This window comes from Oryx dammah, unplaced genomic scaffold, assembly GCF_014754425.2.
Source record: "Oryx dammah isolate SB20612 unplaced genomic scaffold, SCBI_Odam_1.1 HiC_scaffold_26, whole genome shotgun sequence".
In the NCBI taxonomy this organism is placed as follows: domain Eukaryota; kingdom Metazoa; phylum Chordata; class Mammalia; order Artiodactyla; family Bovidae; genus Oryx; species Oryx dammah.
In genome coordinates, this window is record NW_024070210.1 from 26,524,869 (window position 1) to 26,547,322 (window position 22,454).

At 43.4% G+C, this 22,454-nt stretch overlaps 1 protein-coding gene across 7 annotated transcripts in view; it reads right to left on the bottom strand.

The window, feature by feature from the left end:
• The window catches only part of SYNE2 (spectrin repeat containing nuclear envelope protein 2), a 323,973-nt gene that overhangs the window by 19,424 nt on the left and 282,095 nt on the right, over positions 1 to 22,454 (bottom strand). For all 7 annotated transcript variants that reach the window (XM_040226258.1, XM_040226261.1, XM_040226260.1 and 4 more), the window contains 4 exons: positions 19,940 to 20,095; positions 17,380 to 17,538; positions 16,529 to 16,695; positions 3,387 to 3,549 (listed from right to left, as the gene is read on the bottom strand). In XM_040226258.1, coding sequence (XP_040082192.1) covers positions 3,387 to 3,549; positions 16,529 to 16,695; positions 17,380 to 17,538; positions 19,940 to 20,095 — 645 coding nt within the window. The remainder of the gene's footprint in view (positions 1 to 3,386; positions 3,550 to 16,528; positions 16,696 to 17,379; positions 17,539 to 19,939; positions 20,096 to 22,454) is intronic.

Genomic DNA, 22,454 nt, shown 5'->3' on the forward strand with positions numbered 1-22,454 from the left:
GAGATAATCCCACCACTAGCACCTGTGGTGAGGCCCCTGGTTTCAAAAGTGTTCAAATGCAGAGATGAATCTAACTTAAGAAACATCCTAAAACCACGTGAAAGACTTTTGCCAACAATTCTGGAAACATGGGCGCCTGTTTGCTTTGTGTTTCTGTTCCTGAGCAGGTGGCACAAAGCACTAGAGCTGGAAGAGGGCTAAGGGAGATGGGGGAGGCAGGAAGCTAGGGCCGAGAACGCAGCCAGGAAGAATGAGAACACACAAGGAACCAGGAAAAGATGAAATAAAGAGCAGGAAACAGGAAAACCAGGGTGAGAGGGCAAAAATCATGGGGTGTGTTAAAGGGGGTAGTAGCTCCAGACTGTCTCCTGGGAGGCGCTGGGGGTGTCAAGCAAGTCCAGCAGGGTGGTCTTGGGGAGTGGTTTGGGGGTTTTGCAGAAAGGTGACATGACCCACTGTGGAGGGGACTACTGGTAATTATAGGGTGCAGGATAATCAACCCCCAGGCCACCATCAGGCACCTTCACAGAGAACCAAGCAGCCAAAGAAAATTGGAAAGAAATGCTGAAGACTCGGTGAAAGTGGTTCATGGTTTAAAAACGTCACAGAGGTGGCCATTGCTTCCTTTGCATTTTGAAGATGATACATATTCTACAGGAATAACAATACAACCCTTACTACCTAAAGTGTTTCTCATAAAGAAGAGAAGCAAAAAGACTTCTGTAAGGTCTGACCCATTCTGCACCAGGCTCCCAAGGATATTACGGGGAGGGTCCAGGGACCTCACGGCTCAATCACTTTGGGGACCTGAGGGCTTCTGCAGAAGGTAGGACTAGGTGATCTCAAGCTTGGGTCTTATTTCTGGAAGTAATCAAGCAATTTATTATGTTTCAATTAGTGGCAGCGACACAGGTGAGGTTTTTTTCTAATGGCCCATACTTTTTTGTGTGGGACACATTTTTTGGTTTGGGGTGGAGCATTTAAGGTCTAGGTTAAGTTATACTTTTTTTAAATTTTAAATAAGAATACTAAAGGTTTCCTCAGGACATCTGTGGTAGGCAGAATATCAGCATTTTAAGAACCAGGTCCTTATCCCCAGAACTGTAGCTATGCTAGGTTACACAGCAAAGGAGAATTAAGCGTGCCAATCAACCTTAAAACAGGGAGATTATCCTGGATTCTCTGGGTGGGTCTAATGGAATCTCAACGGTCCTTAAAAGTAGTAGAGACAATTGGAGGGAGAAAGGCAGAAAGAGAGGCAAAGTTGCTGGCTTTGAAGATGGAGGAGGGAGGCACGGACCAAGAAATGAGGGCAACGTCTAGGAACTCAAGGCAAACAAACGGGTCCTCCCCTAGAACTTCCCCTGGTGGCTCAGATAGTAAAGAACCTGCCTGCAATGCAAGAAACCTGGGTTCGATCCCCAGAGAGTTCCATGGACAGAGGAGCCTGGCTGCAGTCCATGAGGTCACAAAGAGTTGGACACCACTGAGTCAGTGAACAACACTAACAGTCGAACCTCCAGAAAGGAATGTAGCCCTGGCATGGCAACACCTTGACCTCAGCCCTGTGCCAGATTTCTGACCTCCAGAACTATAAAATGATACATGTGCATTAACCTTCTAAATTGGTAGTAATTTGTGACAGTGTAATAGGAAATTAATATAATATCTGATTTCTTTATAGCAATGTGGTCCTGAACACTAACTCCATAATTTGTTTTATAACCAAAGGATAAGAATTCCATGATGGTGATTCTAAGTTCTATGAAGAGGAAAACTTCAAATCAGCCAGATTAAAATTATATACCATTTCAGAATACAGGAACAAACACAGCCAAGAGAATGGCAGCTGCTCCAAATTATACACTTTCAGGAATAAATTCCCTGCAGTTTAATGATGTTTGTCACACGTCAGATTTACAAAATGTTAACACATTTATATAATCAGCACCTGCCAAATTTAGCCAGTCATTCTTCAAGGGGAAAAATGTTGTCAGCTTTGGTTCTATTTACCTGAAAAAGCTCACCAGTCAGGGTAAACGGTTATATGTAAGGCCTGTCTATGAAGAGACTATTCAAAGAAATCCAACCTAATGGGTCAATCTTGTAATTAAAGCTGATAATATTTAGTAGCTGTGACTATACTGAAAAGGCATGAAAATCTCTGCAGTGTCCACTAACATGGTGGTTTTATCAATATTCATTTCTCCACAAAAGAAAGATGGAATACAGATAACCTAAATGGAAAAGATATACTTAAATTTCTGAGACTAAGTGGAAAAACCAGTATTTTTACTTTGGAGCACTGCTAAATCATACTAGTTTAAAAATTGGAGAATAGGCATTATTCAAACAGTAAAATGCAATAGGATTAAATAAAGATCTAAGTTGAGAGTATTATCAAATACTTAGCTCTATTTCAGGGGAGCATGAAATGTTGACCTGAACTCAAGAGAATTTATCATCAAGGAGTGGCCTTCTTGCCTTGATGATAATCTGATGAAAAAGGTTCAGCCCCCAAGCAGCTGTGATATGTGGGTGAATCGCCCCTGTGTGGTGAGTTACAAACAAACACCAAGGCTTTGGAGGAAACAGGAAGAAAACATATATGTCTGTGAACTTGATGGCGACCATATTACTTTATATGGTTAAAACCGAATGTGTTCACAGGGCTAAGAAAAACAAGAAGGAAAGCTACTAAAATAACATAAACTTAGCTATTTTAAAAATAAAGAGAAGCTTGGGCACTGCATATGAGAATGAGTTTCTGAACATGAGCCCATGGAGGGCAGGAGAGTGGATTTGACAAGTCAGTGAGACCAAAGAGTACCCAGCAGGTAAGGGGGCAGGACTCAATGGTGTTCAAACTGTGGGATTTCCAGGGTTGGCTACGAGGGGACAGAACTGATGGCAGAAATGTATAGAACATCCACAGGAGAGGCTTCCTCTGCTATTGGTCCTCTGTATTCCCCACCCCTCGAGCTCCTCACTTTTTTGAAGGTCTATCAAACCCAGCAAATATTGTCCCATGAAGACCTTCTTTGGTTGGAAAATTATTTTTTTTTCAATTCATTGCCAAAACTATGTTACCAAAAAACAAAGATCAAAGTTAAGGAAAATAAAAATAAAAAAACTCTTATTTATCACTACAATTGACATGTACATCTTAAACATTATTCAAAATATTTCACAAGGAGACACATGTATGGTGGGGTGTGGGTGTAAGAGACAGATGCCTCACACCCCCAAGGACACAGACAGGTGGTCAGCTTTCTCTGGAAGAAACAAACCAATACTATGGACGTGAACCCGCTAAAACACACAGCCAGCGTGAGACAGGTCTGAGTGAGTGGGCCCGGACAAAAACCCATTCCGCACTTCCCCACCTGCTGCTCAGCAAGCCTCTTCTGGATCTCTTGATCATCACAGACATCATAAACCACAGGCTTAGAAAGCTCAGACTCAATCCGAGCCAACCAAGTGCGAAGGTTGCTCATGTTTTTGTCTAACTGCTGAATAAAAGCGAAGGTCTCCTTCAACTTCTTCACCCTAAATATATTTGCAGGGAAAAAAAAAAAAAGAGATGGAAAACAAAAGCACAATGTTTAGTGGTGAGAAAAATGCACCCATAAGTGTGTTGGAGAGTAAAAAAGGAATCATCATTGGTTACTGATTTTATAGCAGGGACAATGCTCATGTCACCAGATACAAGTTTTCACAGAACATAGGACAATTTACAAAACTGCTGTTGCTGTTGATTTTTAAACAGACTAAGAGTTAATCTACCCAGGCACATGTAAAATCCTATCATTCCCAAGGTGGGATCCCCTGAGACCTAGTACATCTTTCTGGGGCTCCAGAGGAGTCAGGAGATGCCATTTCTTTCTTTCCATCTTAACATCACCACACGTGACTTCTGTCCAGTTCCTGTCTTGGGTATCACCGAGGTCACAGCAGTCAGGGACCCTCCATCATGGGTGAAGATGTTACACACCTGGCTTACTGGGGGTCTCGGGCCCTAGATGCCTCTCATGAGACCTTCTCTTTGGGTCAGCACAGAGCATGTGCCAAACCCCACCACATCCAGCCTGAGGCGCTGGCGGTGCTGCACACAAGGAACCAGCCCATCGTGGGGCAGCTGTCTGAACCAAGAAGGGAGGGGCGGACGTGCCGTCAGCAAGCACAGTTCCAGCTCCATTTAACCCAGTCAATCCACCTGGCTCAGCATGGAGTAGACGTGAACTAACACGCTTGGCATCAGCGTACACAGAGAGTTCACGGGCACGTCAAAGTGCTGTCAAGGGGGAGTAATGCAGAGGCTGAGGGAAAACGATCTCCAGATAGATCCCCACGGACAATGTGAAAATCCTCCAGCAGAGCAAGTGAGGGCTTGCTCTGGTAATCAGTGGGGTTTTTAATCCCAGAGACTTGAGGTAATGGCAACAATGGAAAGTTCCCACTTACTGATACTCACGTTACGAGGTGCTATCAGAACTGCATCCCACGGTGCTGGCAAGAGAAACTGGGGCACTGATTGTAACTCACAGGAAGTGCCCCGCCCGCCCCAGCCACCAGCATCTCTTCCTTGACTGCTTGTGAACAGCTTCCTGTTGCCCCTCACCCTCCTACCAGCTTCTGGTTGTGTAGCTGAAGTATACAGCGTCCGGTCCTCATTCAAACCCTTCCACAGTCCTCGCCTACCCTGACATATCAGTTAGTTTAAAATCTTGACCCTTTCAAGTCCTCAGGTAGTCTGTGGCCTGTCTGCCTACAGCCCTGCCCTCCACAAACCAGCTCCCCTTTCCTTCTCCCATAGCTTCTACTGCTGTTCTGAGATGAGCTGGGGGCTTCTCGCCCACGTGCTCCCACAGCCCTGGGGCTCTCCGGCATTAAGTGTGTTCGCATCTCTCCTTCACTGTGCCCATCCAGACAGAGTCCACAGCAGCCAGGTGGCATGAGGCCCCCTCTGCATGCACCGCAAACCCTCAGACCACCTAGTGGCTAGGAGGTGTTTACAAACATTTCCTGAATGAGAGCACCTCTAGTCCACGTGACTATCTAGTAAAACCATAGCGTTATGTATTACCAGAGTTGGGTTTTTTATTATTATGTTCTTTTTTGCACACTGTTGATAAAATCAACCTTGTGTGCTTGTGTTAGTCGCTCGGTCATGTCTGACTCTTTGTGACTCCACGGACTGTAGCCCGCCAGGCTCCTCTGTCCATGGGATTCTCCAGGCAAGAATATTGGAGTGGGTAGCCATTCCCCTCTCCAGGGCATCTTCCTGATTCAGGGACTGAATCCTGGTCTCCCACATTGCAGGTAGATTCTTTACCATTTGGGCCACCAAATGGGGTATGATTTCTAGCTTCGGTTCTATTTCCAGTTAGTTTTACAATTTAGGGAAAATCCTTCTACCTCAGCCCCTCACCTCCAGCAGGACTCTCAGGTCCTCTCAGCTTCAGGAAGGTGGTAGCATCTGGGCAACATGCAGGCCAGAGCCCTGGAGTGAGCAGATCCCAGCCTGAGCCCCACTGTACCATCTATAAGCTGTGTACCCAGCAAGGGACCTAACCTTCCCGATTCCCAGGTTCCTTGTTAACCAGCAAATTATCAGCTTTGTAGGGGTTTCTGAGACAAACAAGGGGATGCATGTAAAGCCTTTGGCATAAAGCAAGCACTCACTATGCTCACTAAGCTCTTATGACTGATGACTGGGATCACACACTACTACAATAAGGCCTCATTTATATGGCATTGGCCCTCACACGGTCCTTTTATAAATATTTTATCCTCGTAGTGCCATGAGGAAGGCAAGCTTGGAAGGAGTCCAAGGAGCGTGGTAATGAAGAGCACACACTTTGTGTTAAGGGTCTGGGTATGAGTCCTGGCTCTGTTTAATCTCATGTGTAAAACTGTGTGAACAGTGGTACCTTCCTCCACTGGGTGGCTGAGAGGACAGAATGAGATATAAACACATGAAAGGCATTTGGCACAGTGCCTGACAGAGATTAATGCCCAGAAATTGTGGTTGTGATGATCTGAAGAAGGTAGATTTTCCAAATTACATTCTTACTGCAAATACCACAACAAGTTTCCTTTAAAGCCATAAGATGATTTATTAAAAAGGAAGCAACAGAATCTGGGGCCAGGCCTGGATGCAGCTGTAACCTAGGTCCTTCCTTTATTTCCCTGGCTTTAGAGTTAGACCCTCCTCACCCCAATGTCTTGTCGCCCTGACTGCCTGGGGAACAGAAAGAACACTCCAGACAATGCAAGAGCAGTTGGGAACCCCAGGCCCCATGGGACAAAGTCTTCCATGTAGTTTGCAAGGGGCTACCCTCCTGGGAGGCTCCAGCTAGAGAAGCGCGGCCCTGAGAGCTCCCTGTAGGTGGGGAGAGATGCTCAGGCCAGCGCCTCTGCACAGCGCCCTGCTTCCCCATCCTTCCCCTTCTCCTCTCCCAGAATGGCAGCCCCCACTGCTTCACCCAGCACCTGACCCTACTCCATCATAAGGATCTTAGTTTCTTTATTTTGAAAGAAAAGGGCTAGAATGCAACTTTTTAAATGAAGGAAGTTAACAAGTAATGAAATAACCTAGGAGCAAAAAGAGCAAGATGCAGTGATCCTGAATCCCGTTAAGGGTGAGGTGTGCAACAACTAGAGGGGGGAATATGGGAAGGTGGATGCATAATTAGCTTGGCCCCCCAGGACTATGGTACTCTAGGCCAGTGGTGCCCAAAATATGGGGCTCAGGCCCATTGGTGTCCAAACAAGTTAGGTGTGGGAATAAAATACTAGACTTTCTCTGTTATCCCATTCTTGTAAAATTCCTACATTGGGTATGCTTTATAGTTCACAAACTATATTCCTAAAATGGAACATCTACAGAAATGCTGATATGTATATGTGTCAGGCTTGTTGTGCTTTATATATAGTAGTTAACTCATTTAATCCTTATAACAGTGCTGTGAAATCAGTATAGAATCATGCCCATTTGACAGATGAGGTAACTGAGGCAATGAGGTTAAATAATTTGCCATGGTGACATCGTCATTCAATGGCAGAGGAAGGATGTCAACCTGGGCAATCTGGCCAGAATTGCTGTTCTTAAGCACTTTTCTCATGATGGCTCATATAAACCTACACAAGACAACGTGTACATATGCAGGGGTACAGGATGATTTTCATCGCTGTCAGGGAATATGACCAGGCTTCGGGACACAACGGGGGGTAGGAACCCACCTACTCAATGCTGCATTTTGAGTGCTCACTTTGCCCCTTCATGATTTCCTTTCAATAAACTTTAACCACTGACTTTGTCTGGGGTCCTGTGAAGATCCTGAGGATTCCAAGATAACTTATTCCCAGCAGTCATGATCTAATTTTACATTATAATACAACATAGGAGGTGCTCAATAAATATCTTCTGAATGAGCAAGTGACATTCACACATCCCTTCTTGTTTTTCATAAAAGAGCTGGTCATAATACATTTTAAAGGAAAGAGGTAAAGACCAGAGCACCTTCGAGCCATCCAGCCAAAGACAATTTGCTGGTATTTTACGAGTCACACACGCTCCTAGACCTTGATTCTATATTAGACATGCGAACAGCTCCAAGCATACATGTCACATGTACGCTTGGGGCAAAAAAAAAAAAAAAGGGAAGGGAGAGGGTGGGAGGGAAAGGAAAAGAAGGTACAAAACATTCAATCAGTCAGGACTTAACCTGCTTCTATGTCCCAACATCTGACCAAATATCCCCAAAAGCCCAGTGGTATAAATGAATGTTCCTCAGATTATCATACTAAGACTTACTGTGAGAACCATCAGATGTACTGCTTAGTTTGTATGGTTCTATTCTGTGCAGACACTAATATAATTACCTAATCATCACCTTTCCCAAGTCAGGAAGTACACGTCATTTGCCAACCCAGGCAAACGACCTCCTAGTTAGGCCTTGTTAATTTTGCTCTTGGAAAATTTTAAATCTCGAGTTAATATTGGGAACAAGGAAATCCATTCAGAGAGCAGACTGTTGGCACAGGGAAGCAAGCACAATTCTGGACTGCATCAACCACCCAGGCAGCTTAAGTAGCTCACCATCTCGGCACTGGCCCATGGTTCACCCCAGATGCGCTTGACTAATGCTAATCGCACATATATTTCAACAAATCATGTTTCTCTGGAAAAAATAATCACAATTCCCTGAGCTGAATTCCAGTTGTGAGGACTGGAGAGCCAAAATATTTAGGTGCAAAGAGGAAGTTTTTCACCTATATGAACTATTGGAAGACCTGAACAAAATTAACACATTTTTATATAATGCCAAACAAAATAAGATGTTTGCCAAAGAGTATACATTTTAGAAGTTCTTTTGTGGGGCTTGTGGGTAGAAATGCAGAAAATAATCAAGGTGAATAAAGTTTTCCATCTAGCGATGGATGGGAATTTAATACCTATGAATCCTGTTCTCTCTCGAAAATAAAAATTAAGCCAGGTAAATAAATATCACTTCATGAGTCAGGCCTAAGTCTTAACGTATGAGAGAAGCTTTAAATATCAAATTCATGTATATGGAAGAGTTTACATTGCAGTCCTATTTTCTCCATGCAAAAGGGTCTACAGTTAAATGATTAAGGTCCTGGATCAGCATAAGCTAGAAAAATTCCCATGCCAATGTGGACTGCATAACTTAAAAAGGAAAACTGAGATGGTTGAATATCTGTACTAAAACGGACACTCAGACTCGTGGGCAGCTGTCAGTTGCTAAAAACATTCTATGAATTCTGTATAATTGCATCTTTGTAAACAACTAACCAGCCCTGTAATCAATTACTCCAAGATCCTGAAGCCCTGATTTGAGAGCAGGGACATCACATGTGAGCTAATCGCCTCCTTGAAGCCGGAGGACTTCCATTTTCCCCACAGCATAATCACTTCTCTTGCCCAGCTTGTCAAAGGCTGGCTGCAGACACCGCACGGCATGCTGACAGTGGAAAGAACCCATCCCCCGATGGCCGAGCACACACACTCCGCAGCCACCATCTCATCGGTCATTTCTATTGTAACAAACATGGGAGCGCGAGAGAGACACCCAGAGACAGCAGCCGCCCCTCCCAGATGCAGAGCGGATGATCGAAATGGCACTTACTGTTGATGAGAAAAAATCATTCCTTAGGTTGAGCGGAACCTCCAAGTTCCCGGCTGCACCTCCACCTCCCGGGGACGAGGCGGCCCCTCCCCCGCACGGCGGCCTCTCCATTCACCGGTTCTGCATCTCGCCCAGGCCGCCCTCCTGCAGGCTCCCAGGGGCTCGCCACCACAGAACAGTGCCCAGAGGCGAGCAAGTGACCTGCGACTCCGCTAACTGCAATTTTTAAATCTTAGTTTTCTCCCTTCCAGTAAACAAACATCTCCAGCTCCTGCCTGTCTCTCACACACACAGTCTTTGTTCTGACGCTACAGGATTGCAATGCCAGGGAAGAAAGTCCCTGTGTTATCTATGGGTTATTTATGAAGTGCTATAAACCCAGGGAAGAAACATTTAGATTTGGGGCGCTGGAAAGGAGGATTTCTGTTGTCATCAAATTAAATGTCTCTGTTTCAGGTTTAAAAGCAACGGTGTAATCTGAAGCCCCCAGGTCCAACGGGAATGGCTTTCTCCTAAAGAAGAAATTGCCCCAGGAGATTTTATGCCTTGCCTTTTCAGTCCTGTGCATCCTGGCTTAGGAGGAGCAGAGAATTTATTTAGTCCATTTCTTTGCTTTTTTGCAAAAACAAAAACAAAAACACTATCTTGTTGTACAAAAGGAGTTCAAGATTTGCAGAGGAAGAAATTTTGCAGTTTTCTTTGCTAGTTCCCAAGGTTTACCATAATGTAAAGTTTTGAAAATTCCTCCACATCCCTATTCACGGTTCTTGATGTGAACCTGAGTAGCTCTGCTTGGTGGAGCACCATTGGTTTGTGTCCAAGCCCCTTTTAGGCTCAGTCTCAGCCTTATTTGGAGACTCGATACCAATCATTTTTCATGAATCCCTAATGCCCAACATTTAGTCATTATTTCATCCCAACTTGAACACAGCAAGCACATTCTAAACCAGTGAAATTAGGAGTACAGATTGGAAAGAGTTCCCTCAAATGCAGCATCTAACTTGTGTCCACATGCCTGGCTGTGCATGGTGACCTCCACCACTCAGACACTGGACCTATCTGCTGCTGGACACCAGGCTCCTGAGGCTCACAGTCCCTGTGATGGCTGCTGTCTCCTTGGGGAAGATCCCCGACCCTCAGAAAGGCATTTCTGCCGGCCCTGAGAGTAGCAGCCGCCAGCTCCAGAGGTGGAATGATGGGGCTGATGGGAAGGAAAAAGGAGATGGGGGAAGCCGACCTCACATCTGGCTCTCCCTGTGCTAAAAACCTTTAAGTCCTTCCAGTCCCACTAAATCAGGCAACCTGCTAAGACCAGAGCAAGTCAGCTTTATGACTAGCAACGTTGTTTGGTCTTCCAGAGTAACCTTGAGAAAATACAGATAAAAGGAGAGCAATGAAAAACGTAGCAGTTTAAAAGGCACACATCTCCTTGCCCCTTCTTCAAGGGATGGAAAAACAATCTTAACACGCAGTTGCCATGGTAATAACTGCTGCACTTAAATGACAACATTTTAATTGCTACTAATATAAAACAGGTGGGCTTTTCACATTGGTAGGAAATTTATGCTTCATTGAAAAGTTTTTTCATGGACTTGATCTTGCTAATAGCAGGAGAGCTATCTAGTCTAACTACAAAGGGACCATAAGGTAGTGTGTCTGAGTGCATCCCTCCTTCATAACACTGGCCTAAGGATGCCAAGTCTATTAAATGATGCTACCATCAAAGAGAGATTAGAAGAAAGGTAACAACATTTATGACTTTTTTTTAAGGAAAACAAAAAGTTCCTGCATTCTTTCTTCCATAATGAACATTTACTAAACAGAGATAAAAAGAAAATTAAAACCATCAATGATACCAACACCCAAAAGATACCAATGGAGATACTCTGGGGTATGTCTTTCCGCTCAGCTGTCTCATCTCTTTTAAGCATGCAAAGCTTTCACCAGATTATCCTCACAGGCTGCTAGAAAAGTCTTTAAAACTTTAAAGACTAACCCCATGTCTCCAAAGACGCTCCCCCAAGATGAACAACTAGACAGTGACTCACTGAGGACTCAGGGCCCCTGCTTCAGGAGGCACAGAGAAGGCTCTGATTAATAAAGGGGGATGGAGGCTCTGGGAAACTAAAGGAGGTGGATTTTTAAGGAGTTTAACTACTGGGATTTTGAAATCAAGGGTACACATAGGTGAGATTATGTATTGAACTGAAGCTTTCTTTGGCATCAGTCCTGTTGATGGCCGAGAACCTTCTTTTCAGAGTTTTAGTCTGTGCTGCTGAAGCAAGGCAATTCTGCATCCCTTGGTCCACCACCCAACATCCTGTGCCTTAATTGTTGCTTTTAATAGGTAACCCAACTGACCCAAAACACGAGTCACACATATTGGTGGTTCTGAAAAACAACTTCTGTAACTTAGCCATCTCTCCTGCATTCCAGTTTCGCTAGATCAATTTTCAATGACATTATCAAAGAAAACATGGGCAAGAGGCATAGCCAATGTCTACAATTAAAAAAATTAACTCATTTAATCTGTCACTGAGCATAGTCGGATATAATTAATATGTCATCAAATCAGATCGGGTTCACACCATTCACCAAAAAATACATACTGCTTCAAATGACCTTTCTATGAAATAAATTAATAACATATTTGATAAGAGTTTAGATATCACAAATGTAAGAAGCCACCCAGGGGCCCATGAGGAATGCTAAAAGCTCCTGCAGCAATTCTGATGGAGTGTCTGTTCTGTGATTTTTAGTGCCCACACCAGGGGCTTCCCTCATAGTTCAGTCGGTAAAGAATCTGCCTGCAATGCTAGAGACCCAGGTTCGATTCCTGGGTCTGGAAGATTCCCTTGGAGAAGGAAATGGCAACCCACTCCAGTATTCTTGCCTGGAGAATCCCATGGTCAGAGGAACCTGGCAGGCTACAGTCCATGGGGTCACAAGAGTCAGACACGACTTAGCGACTAAACCACCACCAGGGCCTAAGTGACCTTATGTGAGGAAGTTGGCATTAAGACTGACTTAGGCACCCCAGCCCCCCTGATTATTTGCTTATTTCAGAAGATGTATCCTTTAGGCTCTTTGCTTTAAGAATTTTACAGAAGCTGAAAAACACTATGCATGCAGGGAAAAACCGTGGTTTGGGTCAAAGCACCTTCCCCCTACCTCCCGGATCATACACTAATACTACACACAGGTATATGGACGGAGCCATTATTGTCCTGGTGCTTTTTCATCCAGAATCTAGCCCATGGTTCATGAACAAGGAGATAAGCTACAGAGGCCACAAGGTTACCATAAGTGGCAAGTCCACTCTGTGGCAAATCACCTGGCTGCTCGCTCCATCTGTGATCCCCAGACCTGAACCATTGGCAATACCTTGGCACTTGCTAGAAATATGCATTCTCGGCCCAGAGAATGGGTGCATTCTCCTACCTAGGGAATCAGAAGCTCTGGGGGTGGGGTCCTGCCATCCATGTTCTCAGGAGCCCTCCAAGGATTCTGCTGCATGTTTAAATCTGAGAACCACTGCTCCAGATTGGAGAAGGAAATGGAATCTCACTGCAGTATTCTTGCCAGGAGAATCCCAGGATGGGGGAGCCGTCCTGGCTGCCGTCTATGAGGTCACACAGAGTTGGACACAACTGAAGCGACTTTTTTAAAGTCATGAAGCTGGGTGCCTGTGTATGGTCTCCCTCCAAGTCTTATTTTTAACAAGAGACACTGTCTCCTGCCACAGAAATGAAGCAGTGGAACACTGCGAGCAGGACAGGTATGATTAAATGATGTCCAGAATTCTCTGGACAAATGGGGTTATTAATAGACTCTGCAGGATTGCAGGTTCTCCTCCGTGTGGTTTGACTTCTGCAGCCTGTGCAGACCCTCACCTGCTTTTCTGATGGTGATGTGATGAGTGCCAGTGATCAGACAAGGAGCTGATTCTATTAATACATGAGGTCAATTTATGGCAGGTTCAAGCTTGCTGCCTCAACCCACAGATTCACCTGAAGTGTCACGCTGTTTCCTAGACTGTCAGTCATATGTCTCACCGTGGCCTTTGCTTTAAGGTAAAATAAGTTATTCCTTTCTAGTTCCTCAGTTTTGAATGGATTTCAACATGGTCTACTCATTTTGGTATAACAAATCAGAAGGGTCTGGGTTTGCAGGGAGGCAATACGACTGTCTGAGTTGAAATCCTGGTTGCCTCATGTGCTGACTATGCAATCGTGCCAAGTTACTTAACTTTAGTGCCTCAATTTCCTCATCTGTAAAATGGGATAATGGCATCTACCTTTCAGAATTACAGTGATGATTATGTGAAATCAGACATAAAAGGCACATTGTGAAGAATATAGCCAGCAACCAATATATTTGCTATTATTTTAACTTCTTATTTTGCTCCTTCTAGAAAGACCACTGAAATTTTACTGGCTGTTTTTCCTTCTTTCGCACCAAGCAACTGGCTGAAGACTAGCAGTTAGAGAGGAGGGAGGAAAACAAGAATCTAGATCTTGCTCCTGAATGATCTAAAAACAGGTATGATGTCCTCATACCTTGGATTACTGCCAGGTGCCCAAGAAGACTTAGGAGATAAAGATAGTGATGACAAAGGCATACCAAACACAACTGACCCAACAGAAATGATCACATTCTTATGTCCTGGAACATCCATTCAGCAAATTATCTGAAGCACTGTTCTAAGCACTGGAAATAAGACAAAGACACTGGTTTCATGGAAGAAAGACCTCTCACTGTTAGACAAAAGCAAGGGAATCCTCGAACACTCAAAAAACGTGCCACTTAAAGTCTTCTTAGGGAAAAACGATGATGGTAACATTGACAATGTTACTATCAATGATAGCATTGATAATGATAATGATAGCATTCAATAAATGCTCACTTCTATGTGTTGGGCCTGTGACAAATTCAAGACACGTGTTGTCATTCATTCATACAGCGGACTCTGATGTAATCAGTGCTGCTGCTGCTAAGTCGCTTCAGTCATGTCTGACTCTGTGCGACCCTATAGACGGCAGCCCACCAGGCTCCCCTGTCCCTGGGATTCTCCAGGCAAGAACACTGGAGTGGGTTGTCATTTCCTTCTCCAATGCGTGAAAGTGAAAAGTGAAAGGGAAGTCACTCAGTCGTGTCCAACCCTCAGTGGCCCCATGGACTGCAGCCCACCAGACTCCTCCGTCCATGAGATTTTCCAGGCAAGAGTCCTAGAGTGGGGTGCCACTGCCTTCTCCATAATCAGTGCTGTTAGATCTATTTTGTAGATTGAAAAACTTCAGTCGTGTCGGACTCTGTGTGACCCCACAGACAGCAGCCCACCAGGCTCTACCATCCCTGGGATTCTCCAGGCAAGAATATTGGAGTGGGTTGCCATTTCCTTCTCCAATGCATGAATATGAAAAGTGAAAGTGAAGTCGCTCACTCGTGTCCGACTCTTTTCGACCCCATGGACTGCAGCCTACCAGGCTCCTCCATCCATGGGATTTTCCCGGCAAGAGTACTGGAGTGAGGTGCCATTGCCTTCTCCATGAGAAACTGAGGCCTAGAAAGGTTAAATCACTACTCAAGTTTCCATGGTAGGTAGAAGTCAGATAAAGTCAGGACTAGCTGAAAATCTGTGGTCTTACTTGAGTTATCACAGATTTCCGCCCCCCACGCCCCTCCCCAACTGGTAGTAAAGAGATGTTAAATTTAGCCCAAGTTATGCTGCCAGCCAAATCACTCTAGGATTTATCTTCAACAGACCCTCAGCTGCTAAAAAATCATGAAAGACTCAGACTTTATTTAGGAGGACAAGTCTTTAGTTAAGATTTAAGCTTGTCTAAGACTTAGCTCCAACCTACCTCTCTAAAAACTTCATCTCCTGTTCCTGAGCCAGTGGAGCTTCTTATAATTTCCTGAACAGTTTCTATTCTGCCCTACCCTGTACCTTTTTGCTTATAACATAAATTTCTCTCTCTCTGCCACCAGGAACACTCAAATCAAGAGCATCTGGGAACACTGCTCTTCCAGCAGGTTCTTCCCAGTCCCCACCCCCCCTCCAGGAAGATGAGATTTGAGTTCTCAGACCACTTGGCTTTACAGCTGCTGGCATGTCTGCTCCCATTAACATTAACTGACTCATCTTATTGCACTTCCAGTCTGTATTTCTCACAGCACTTGGCCTGGTGCCTCTGCTGACTGAACCGGGTTCACTTAAGGTTTAGGGTAAACGATGGGGTAAAAGAAAAGGATTATTAAGAGTATTCTGTTTTTCATACTCCCCAGTGTTTCATTTATCTTACAGGATTCTCCTGTACAGTCCATGGTCTACATGTGGTCAAAATATGTGAGCGTTCTGTTATATAACAGACTTGCTCAGCCAGTGCCAACAAAGCTGCATGAATGGCCCCAAAGCCAGGTGACTGTTGTTTGTGTGCCAGGTTACAACTGAAAAACACTTTGGTTGGGGTCTCTGTTTGGACAGAGAAGACAGAAAACATTTAGAAGCTCTGGGCGGTATCGTCATCATTATTTGTGAGGGGAGATCAAATGGTCAGTCTTGTTTCTGGTAAGCACTGGACAGCCTTGATTTACAGTCACAGCCGTGCCTCCGGATTCCACGTCTTAGGACCAGATGCCCACTGGGGACCTGGCACACCCAGCACAAACCTGCAGAGGGGCCCTGCCTTGAATGAGCCCCGCTCCTCTGATGGTGGTAATTAGAGGGAGGGGAACCTTCAGGGACCCCCAGAAGCAGCCCCCAGAAAATCAGGCCAATGCCTTGACCTACTTGCCACACACAAGCAACAACAGGCTGGCATAACTTCATCTTAAGACTTCACCCAAGTCTTAAGGTAGTGTTAGAATTTCTAAATAATACCTCTTCCTCAAGGACCAACTCTCATTTAAACCAAGTCTAAGTCATGTGAAATTTTAAGCTAAAGAAAAAAAAAAAAGGTGATATACTTGGTTATCTCCTTCCTTCTCTGGTAGCTCGGTTGGTAAAGAATCTGCCTGCAAGGCAGGATACCTGGGTTCAGTCCCTAGGTCAGAAGATACCCTGAAGAAGAGCATAGCAACCCACTCCACTATTCTTGCCTGGGAAATCCCACAGAGGAGCCTGGCAGGCTAGCGCCCATGGGATCGCAAAAGTGTCAGACATGACTTCATGACTAAACCACTGTGCTACAATATAATCCTCCTATAATATCAAAATAAGAATTTCCATTCATTTTTATCAAGCTCTACCTTTATCTGTAAGTTTAGAAAACTGTTGGGTTACCTTAGAGGAAGACGGGGCTCAGTTTTGAGATCTGTGAGGTAGCCACTGTAGCCAGGGAGTAGGAACCCATTTTTAGGCCATTCCTTACCTTGAGCCAATGACATCAAAAAGATGTTGCCAACGGTCATTGATTTTGTTGAGCTTGTCATCGATCTCAGCTGCTCTTGTCTTGTTGCTGGCCTTGATCAGCCGGTCGCCCATTTGCTTTAACTGTAACTTGTTTTCACTAAACAAATTTATTTCTTCCATGCAGTCCTGGCAGAGCCACCAAAACACAAAGCTAGAATCACTACAGAAAATTCATTTCTTTGGCAGATACAAACACACAGTTGTGCCTCCTGAAATTTCTTAAAAAATAAAAACACTTCTCTCACCTGTTAATGCAACCCTTTAGTGAGCAGCTAAAAAGTCAAAAGTGCATGTGTAATACATAAGGCAGTAGTTACTTTCTTAATTCAGAAGCCCTGGTTTCCCTCACAGTTATTCTGATACACTTGGGAGCTGAGGACTACAGGGTATAACTAAATTAGCCTAATATATCAGCAAGAGTTTTCCTGAGGTTTAACTGAGTGGCACTTGGGGTGACTGCGACAAGAAGGTTCTTTCTTCCTTTCCTTACGGGAATCAGCGACCACTTCACAATTACGAGCCCCACTGCTGTTGGTCTTTCTCCTTTGGCCAGGGGATCATCTTAACAACACAGAAAAACCATAACCCACCTAGGGTGTGAACTGAGGCTTAAGAAGCCGTCAGCCCCTTTTTCTTCCTAACCAAGAGAAAGCAATGCCCTAGTACACAGCACCCTGCCCACCAAGGACAGCCCACCTTTCCCACCTCATTGGAAATGTGCCTACGGCATACATTTCTGAGTCTGGGAGTGAGGAGGGCAGAGAAGACCATGGTGGTCATAACCGCACCCCTCTGGGAACTCCTGCTCACCTTCTGGAGCTTTTCAATCATTTCTTCAATACTAATATCTGCTGTCTGGAGAACTTTGTTTTCCATCTGCACCAGCCATGCACACAACTCTTTGTTTTTTTCGTTGAACACAATCCATGAATTGAGTCTCTCTTCTATCTCCTGTTTGCGTATAGCCACCTGGAAATGACAATGCATTTAGCAGCTGAGTATAGGCAGGAAGGAAAGACTCTCTCTTCCTCCCCACCCCCCATCAAAAGGACTATGGATTCCATTCAGGTGATCCCAAGGACTTAAATTATTATGTTTTTGCCTTTTAAAGACCTAGGGTTTGAGGTCAACAGAAGTTTTACACCTTTGATAAATGCCTTAAAAAGCGACAGTAACAAAAGATTGTACCTGAAGTGTAACTGACCAGAAGGATTCAGCCTTATCCAAAACAGTTTTAATATAATGCGGTAATCCATTATTGCTGCTGCTAAATTGCTTCAGTCGTGTCTGACTCTGTGAGACCCTATGGACCGTAGCCCTCCAGGCTCCTTCTGTCCATGGGATTCTCCAGGCAAGAATACTGGAGTGGGTGCCATGCTCTTCAATTTATTATTACCGCATTTTATTAAAAATTAGAAACAGTAAGTTTAGATGAATGTATTTTAACCATCACCTAAATTTCTTCTGTTCTTTATTCTTTAAGTATAGATTTATTTACTGCTTGCTACATGTTACTTTTTTGTTTTATGATCCAAATCCTTTCTTTTTAAAAAATGATCAAGTCCTTATTCTTACTTAAGGCCAATGTCCCACCTGTTTAATTTAAAAACTATCATCTTGGTCACAATATAAATCTTATGTATATAGTGCAAATGAACGACAAAAATTAACATCACTTAAATGTTTGAGTGGTATATTTCAAAAACAAAGCAAAATTTTTAAAATGCATATCATTCATTTAATCCACCTTCCCAATATGCACCACTGCTCTGGATGGAAACCATGGAAATGGAATCAAATACTGGTCTGCAGTGATCAGGCTGACCCCCAAATACCCAATGTTCTGTTATGCAGAAGCAACCCCCAAGCTGACATCAGCAAAGGATCTTCCTCCTTCCAGGGTTCAAATTTATTACTTAATAAATATAAATTTAAAGAATGCAAATCAGCCTCTTTAAATGTACAAAGTATTCCCAGGTCTTAGAAATCTTCAGAATCCTAGAGATAAAAAGGGTAACCTAAAAATTTTTTTGGTTAACTTTTAACATCCCACTTTACAAATGGGGAAACCAAAGTTGAACTCCTGGACATTTTTCAACTATACACAAAACAAAAAAAAAACCCTCCGCTCGTTTCAGAGTGAAGCAAAAATAGCCAATGCTTCTACATTCACCCAACCAAATGTGTTGAGAGGGCTGAAAAAACTATCGCTAGAACCCAAGTTTTGTATTTCTGTTTTTCATAGCATCTATACAACTCAGCTTTTAAAAATCCTGGCATTTTGTATAGCATCATTCTGACTGTATTCCTGATGGTAACAATTAGGAACATCTGGGCCCCAGTCTTCACTTCTTCCTTAGCTTTTAGGATACCTTTCACATATTCTCAATTTTCTGTTATATAAAATTTGAATAAAAATTCTAAGCAGACTATTCTAAAAGTCCTTTAGTGTTTTAGAAGACTAAAAGTCTTTTAGAATAGTCTAAAAAGACTATTCTAAAATAGTCTAAAAGGACTATTCTAAAATTCTAAAAGGACAGGTATATCATGAATATTAAATACTAAAATAAAGAAGGAAAAACATTTTTATTTAATTAAAATGCACTCAGAAGTGTCTGAATTTTCAACTTTTACGTACATCTCTTAATTTACAAAAATTAAAGACTTAACTTTTCTTAGAATTAAATGTTCTTAAGACAAAGATCTATTTGAACCTTTTAACTCCAACCTGATCCTGTCATCTACTTACACCTTGTAATACCTTAACTACAACTCAATTCTTAATAAGTATAAGTGATTCACTGAGATAGTAAGTGTAGCAGTTGACTCTTCTTTCACAGAGTTTTAAAAGCCAGCTACTTGAAATAAACACTGGATTGCATGTGAATGCAGAGTGCGCTGATAAAACGGCCTGGAGCCCGGCACTCAGTACTACTCCTGCTGTGTGCTGGGCCCACAAAACAGATATTGCAGAGATACAGCTCTAAGGCCAGCCTGGACCTCTTTGCTGAAGTTCTGATTCTCAGACAAGGACTGGTACTTGTCATCTCTACACGACTGAGAGCAGAGTGCACACAGCTGCTCAAAACCGCAATCCTCCCCTCCCCCTTGCTCTGAAGGTGATTTTTTTTTTTTTTTTTTTTAAAGGCTCATTAAGAGTGTGCAAAGTTCCAGCACTGAGTGCTGGAGAAACAAAGGGTCAAATCTGTTAAACCTTGTTGCTGGCTTCTCAAGGAACAGCGCCAGCCCAGGCTCCAACTGAAAAGGGCCTCCCGGTTCAATGAAATTAAGCTCCTTTCTACTTTGTCTGGCCTTCGGAGACATTTCAATAAACTTCAGAAGAGCCGTGCCCTGCAGTTAACTGACTTACTCTTAAGCAGAGGTCCTCCCATTGTCTGTGCAAATGCTCTATTTGCTCCTTCAAAACCATCACGTCGTCCACCAGAATGTGCTGGGTTAGGTCGGTCTTCATTGTGTGAAGTTCTTTCAAGTTCTGAGTCCAGTTAGCTAAAGACTTCTCTAGTTCCTGCATTTAAACACAAGAAAGAAAGGGGTAAAAAAAGAAAGAAAACTCTTCAACTCAAGCTGCTCTTGTTTCCAAACCTGTAGAAACTAATCCTTTGATTGGACCCTGGGGGAGGGGAGGCCAGGAAAAGGGGTGGGACTTTCTGAATGAGAAACAGCCCAGGGCCAGCCTCTGCGGCTGTGGTTGGCCAATTCCTCAGCACCTATTTTCCCAAAGCAGAACTGTTTTCTACCTTTATTTTCACTTCCTCAGGTATTTCAGACTTTTCTATACTTAACTCTATGTTAAAATCAAGTAGGTCTTTACCTTTATTTAGGGGAAAGTAAAGGTTTTGGAGTCTCACAACAATCTCTCTCACCAACATACACTTAATTCTGAAACTGTGTTACAGAATGTTGTATAAAATGTGATTTCCCTACTTTTAAAAACACGTTAAGGAATGCATTGTTGCTATGTGGCAATCATATAATGACAGCTTCTCTTAAGTGAATCATTTTGGTTAACTTTCAAAAAGAATAAATATAATTGAAGGGAAAAAAAACTGTTCCCTAATGATTGCCAGAGATGGGTTAGCAGAAAATTTCCTCTGGCTCCGGAAACAATTTTTTCTTTTCAAATGAAGTATTGGTCAAATTAAAACATTTTTGAATTCTAGGACTTAATCTAGATAATTACTTTCATGAGAGAGAAGGTAAAATGAAACAGCCCAATCATTCAAGAAACCTCCAGATTTTTATTGCGCTTCTCATATTCTGTATTTTGGCACATTTGAAGGGTCTCTATTCATACCTGTCTATTGAAATCTGAAAGAAGAGAGTATTTCATTTACATCAGTAATCTGTCTGAGGAGTGGCAACAGTAAAAATGGGTTAGTTCTGATTGATTTTCAGAGTTCTAAAAGCTACACTGGCATGAACTTGCCAATAAGGATTCACATTGAATAGAGTGGTTCGGAGGGTTCTTTTTAAAGGTTGCATGGAGATTTAAGACATAACATCTTTTTCAGAGGAGAAATCATCACTTTAAACTTCTGTGACCTACTTCTTGCTTCACAATTCTAGTAAAGTGGATGAGAGCAGGTTCTGCTGTGGAACATTTTTTTAGCAGCTTCATCACCTGAAGCAGGCAAGCCACAAGCAGAGGTTTGCCATTCACTGACTCTCAAGACCGGAAGATGGTTGCACTTCAGTGTTTCCTGATCAAAAGTGCAGGCTCAGACGCCTGCCCAGAAGGGTGGCCGGTGTAAGTAATCCACCGCCCGGTTTAAATCAATGTTGGTTTGGATAACCTGTCTTCTCCCACAATTGAAAGGATAATGAACAGGTGTAGAACTTTTGAATATGAACATTTTGGGATTCTTAATAAATACTGCCACATTGTGTCCTCAAAGGAATGACTATTCTTTTTCCACATATGGTTTGGTATCGAGTTTTATATATTTGGGGGACAAGTTTAATATGTGTAATGATTCCTGCTGCTGCTAAGTTGCTTCAGTCGTGCCCAACTCTGTGCGACCCCATAGATGGCAGCCCACCAGGTTCCCCCGTCCCTGGGATTCTCCAGGCAAGAACACTGGAGTGGGTTGCCATTTCCTTCTCCAATGCATGAAAGTGAAAAGTGAAAGTGAAGTCGCTCAGTCGTGTCCGACCTACTTATGTTTAAATCTGTTGTTCTTTAATTACTTGCCTGAGATGCTACCCAGTTCTTCATCTTTATCCTTCCCCAGATGTATTTAGCTAATTCCTACCAACACTTGCAGGTTTCAGACACAGGTAATTCTTTAGAGGAGCCTTCTCTGAGTCATGGGATGAGGTTGGGACCCTTGCTTTGCACTCTCACGGCCCCTCTGTCCTTCTCCCTTCTCATACTCACCATGCTTACAATTATGCACACAGGCTGTCATATGTACCCATATGGTGGGACTCTGGTCAACAGGCATCTCTCCAGTAGCCTAGACTATCAGCTCCACACTGGCTGGAGCCATGACCACATTTCTCACCAATGCACTGCCCACCTAGCACTTACCAAGAGACCTAGCAGAAAGTAAATCCTCAAATATCAAAATGTATGATTGAAAGAAAAGAATTTGGCAGTATGTCTCAAGAGCTTTACAATGTTCCTAAATATTAAGTGCAAAAGCAAGGAATCAAACAATATATTGGGTGAGGTCTACTGAGGTAATCTATTAAGGCTGAAAAAGTTCACTTATTTCTATAGTGAAAGTGAAAGTGAAGTCGCTTAGTCGTGTCTGACTCTCTGCGACCCCGTGGACTGTACCAGGCTCCTCTGTCCATGAGATTCTCCAGGCAAGAATACTGGAGTGGGTTGCCATTTCCTTCTCCAAGGGATCTTCCTGACC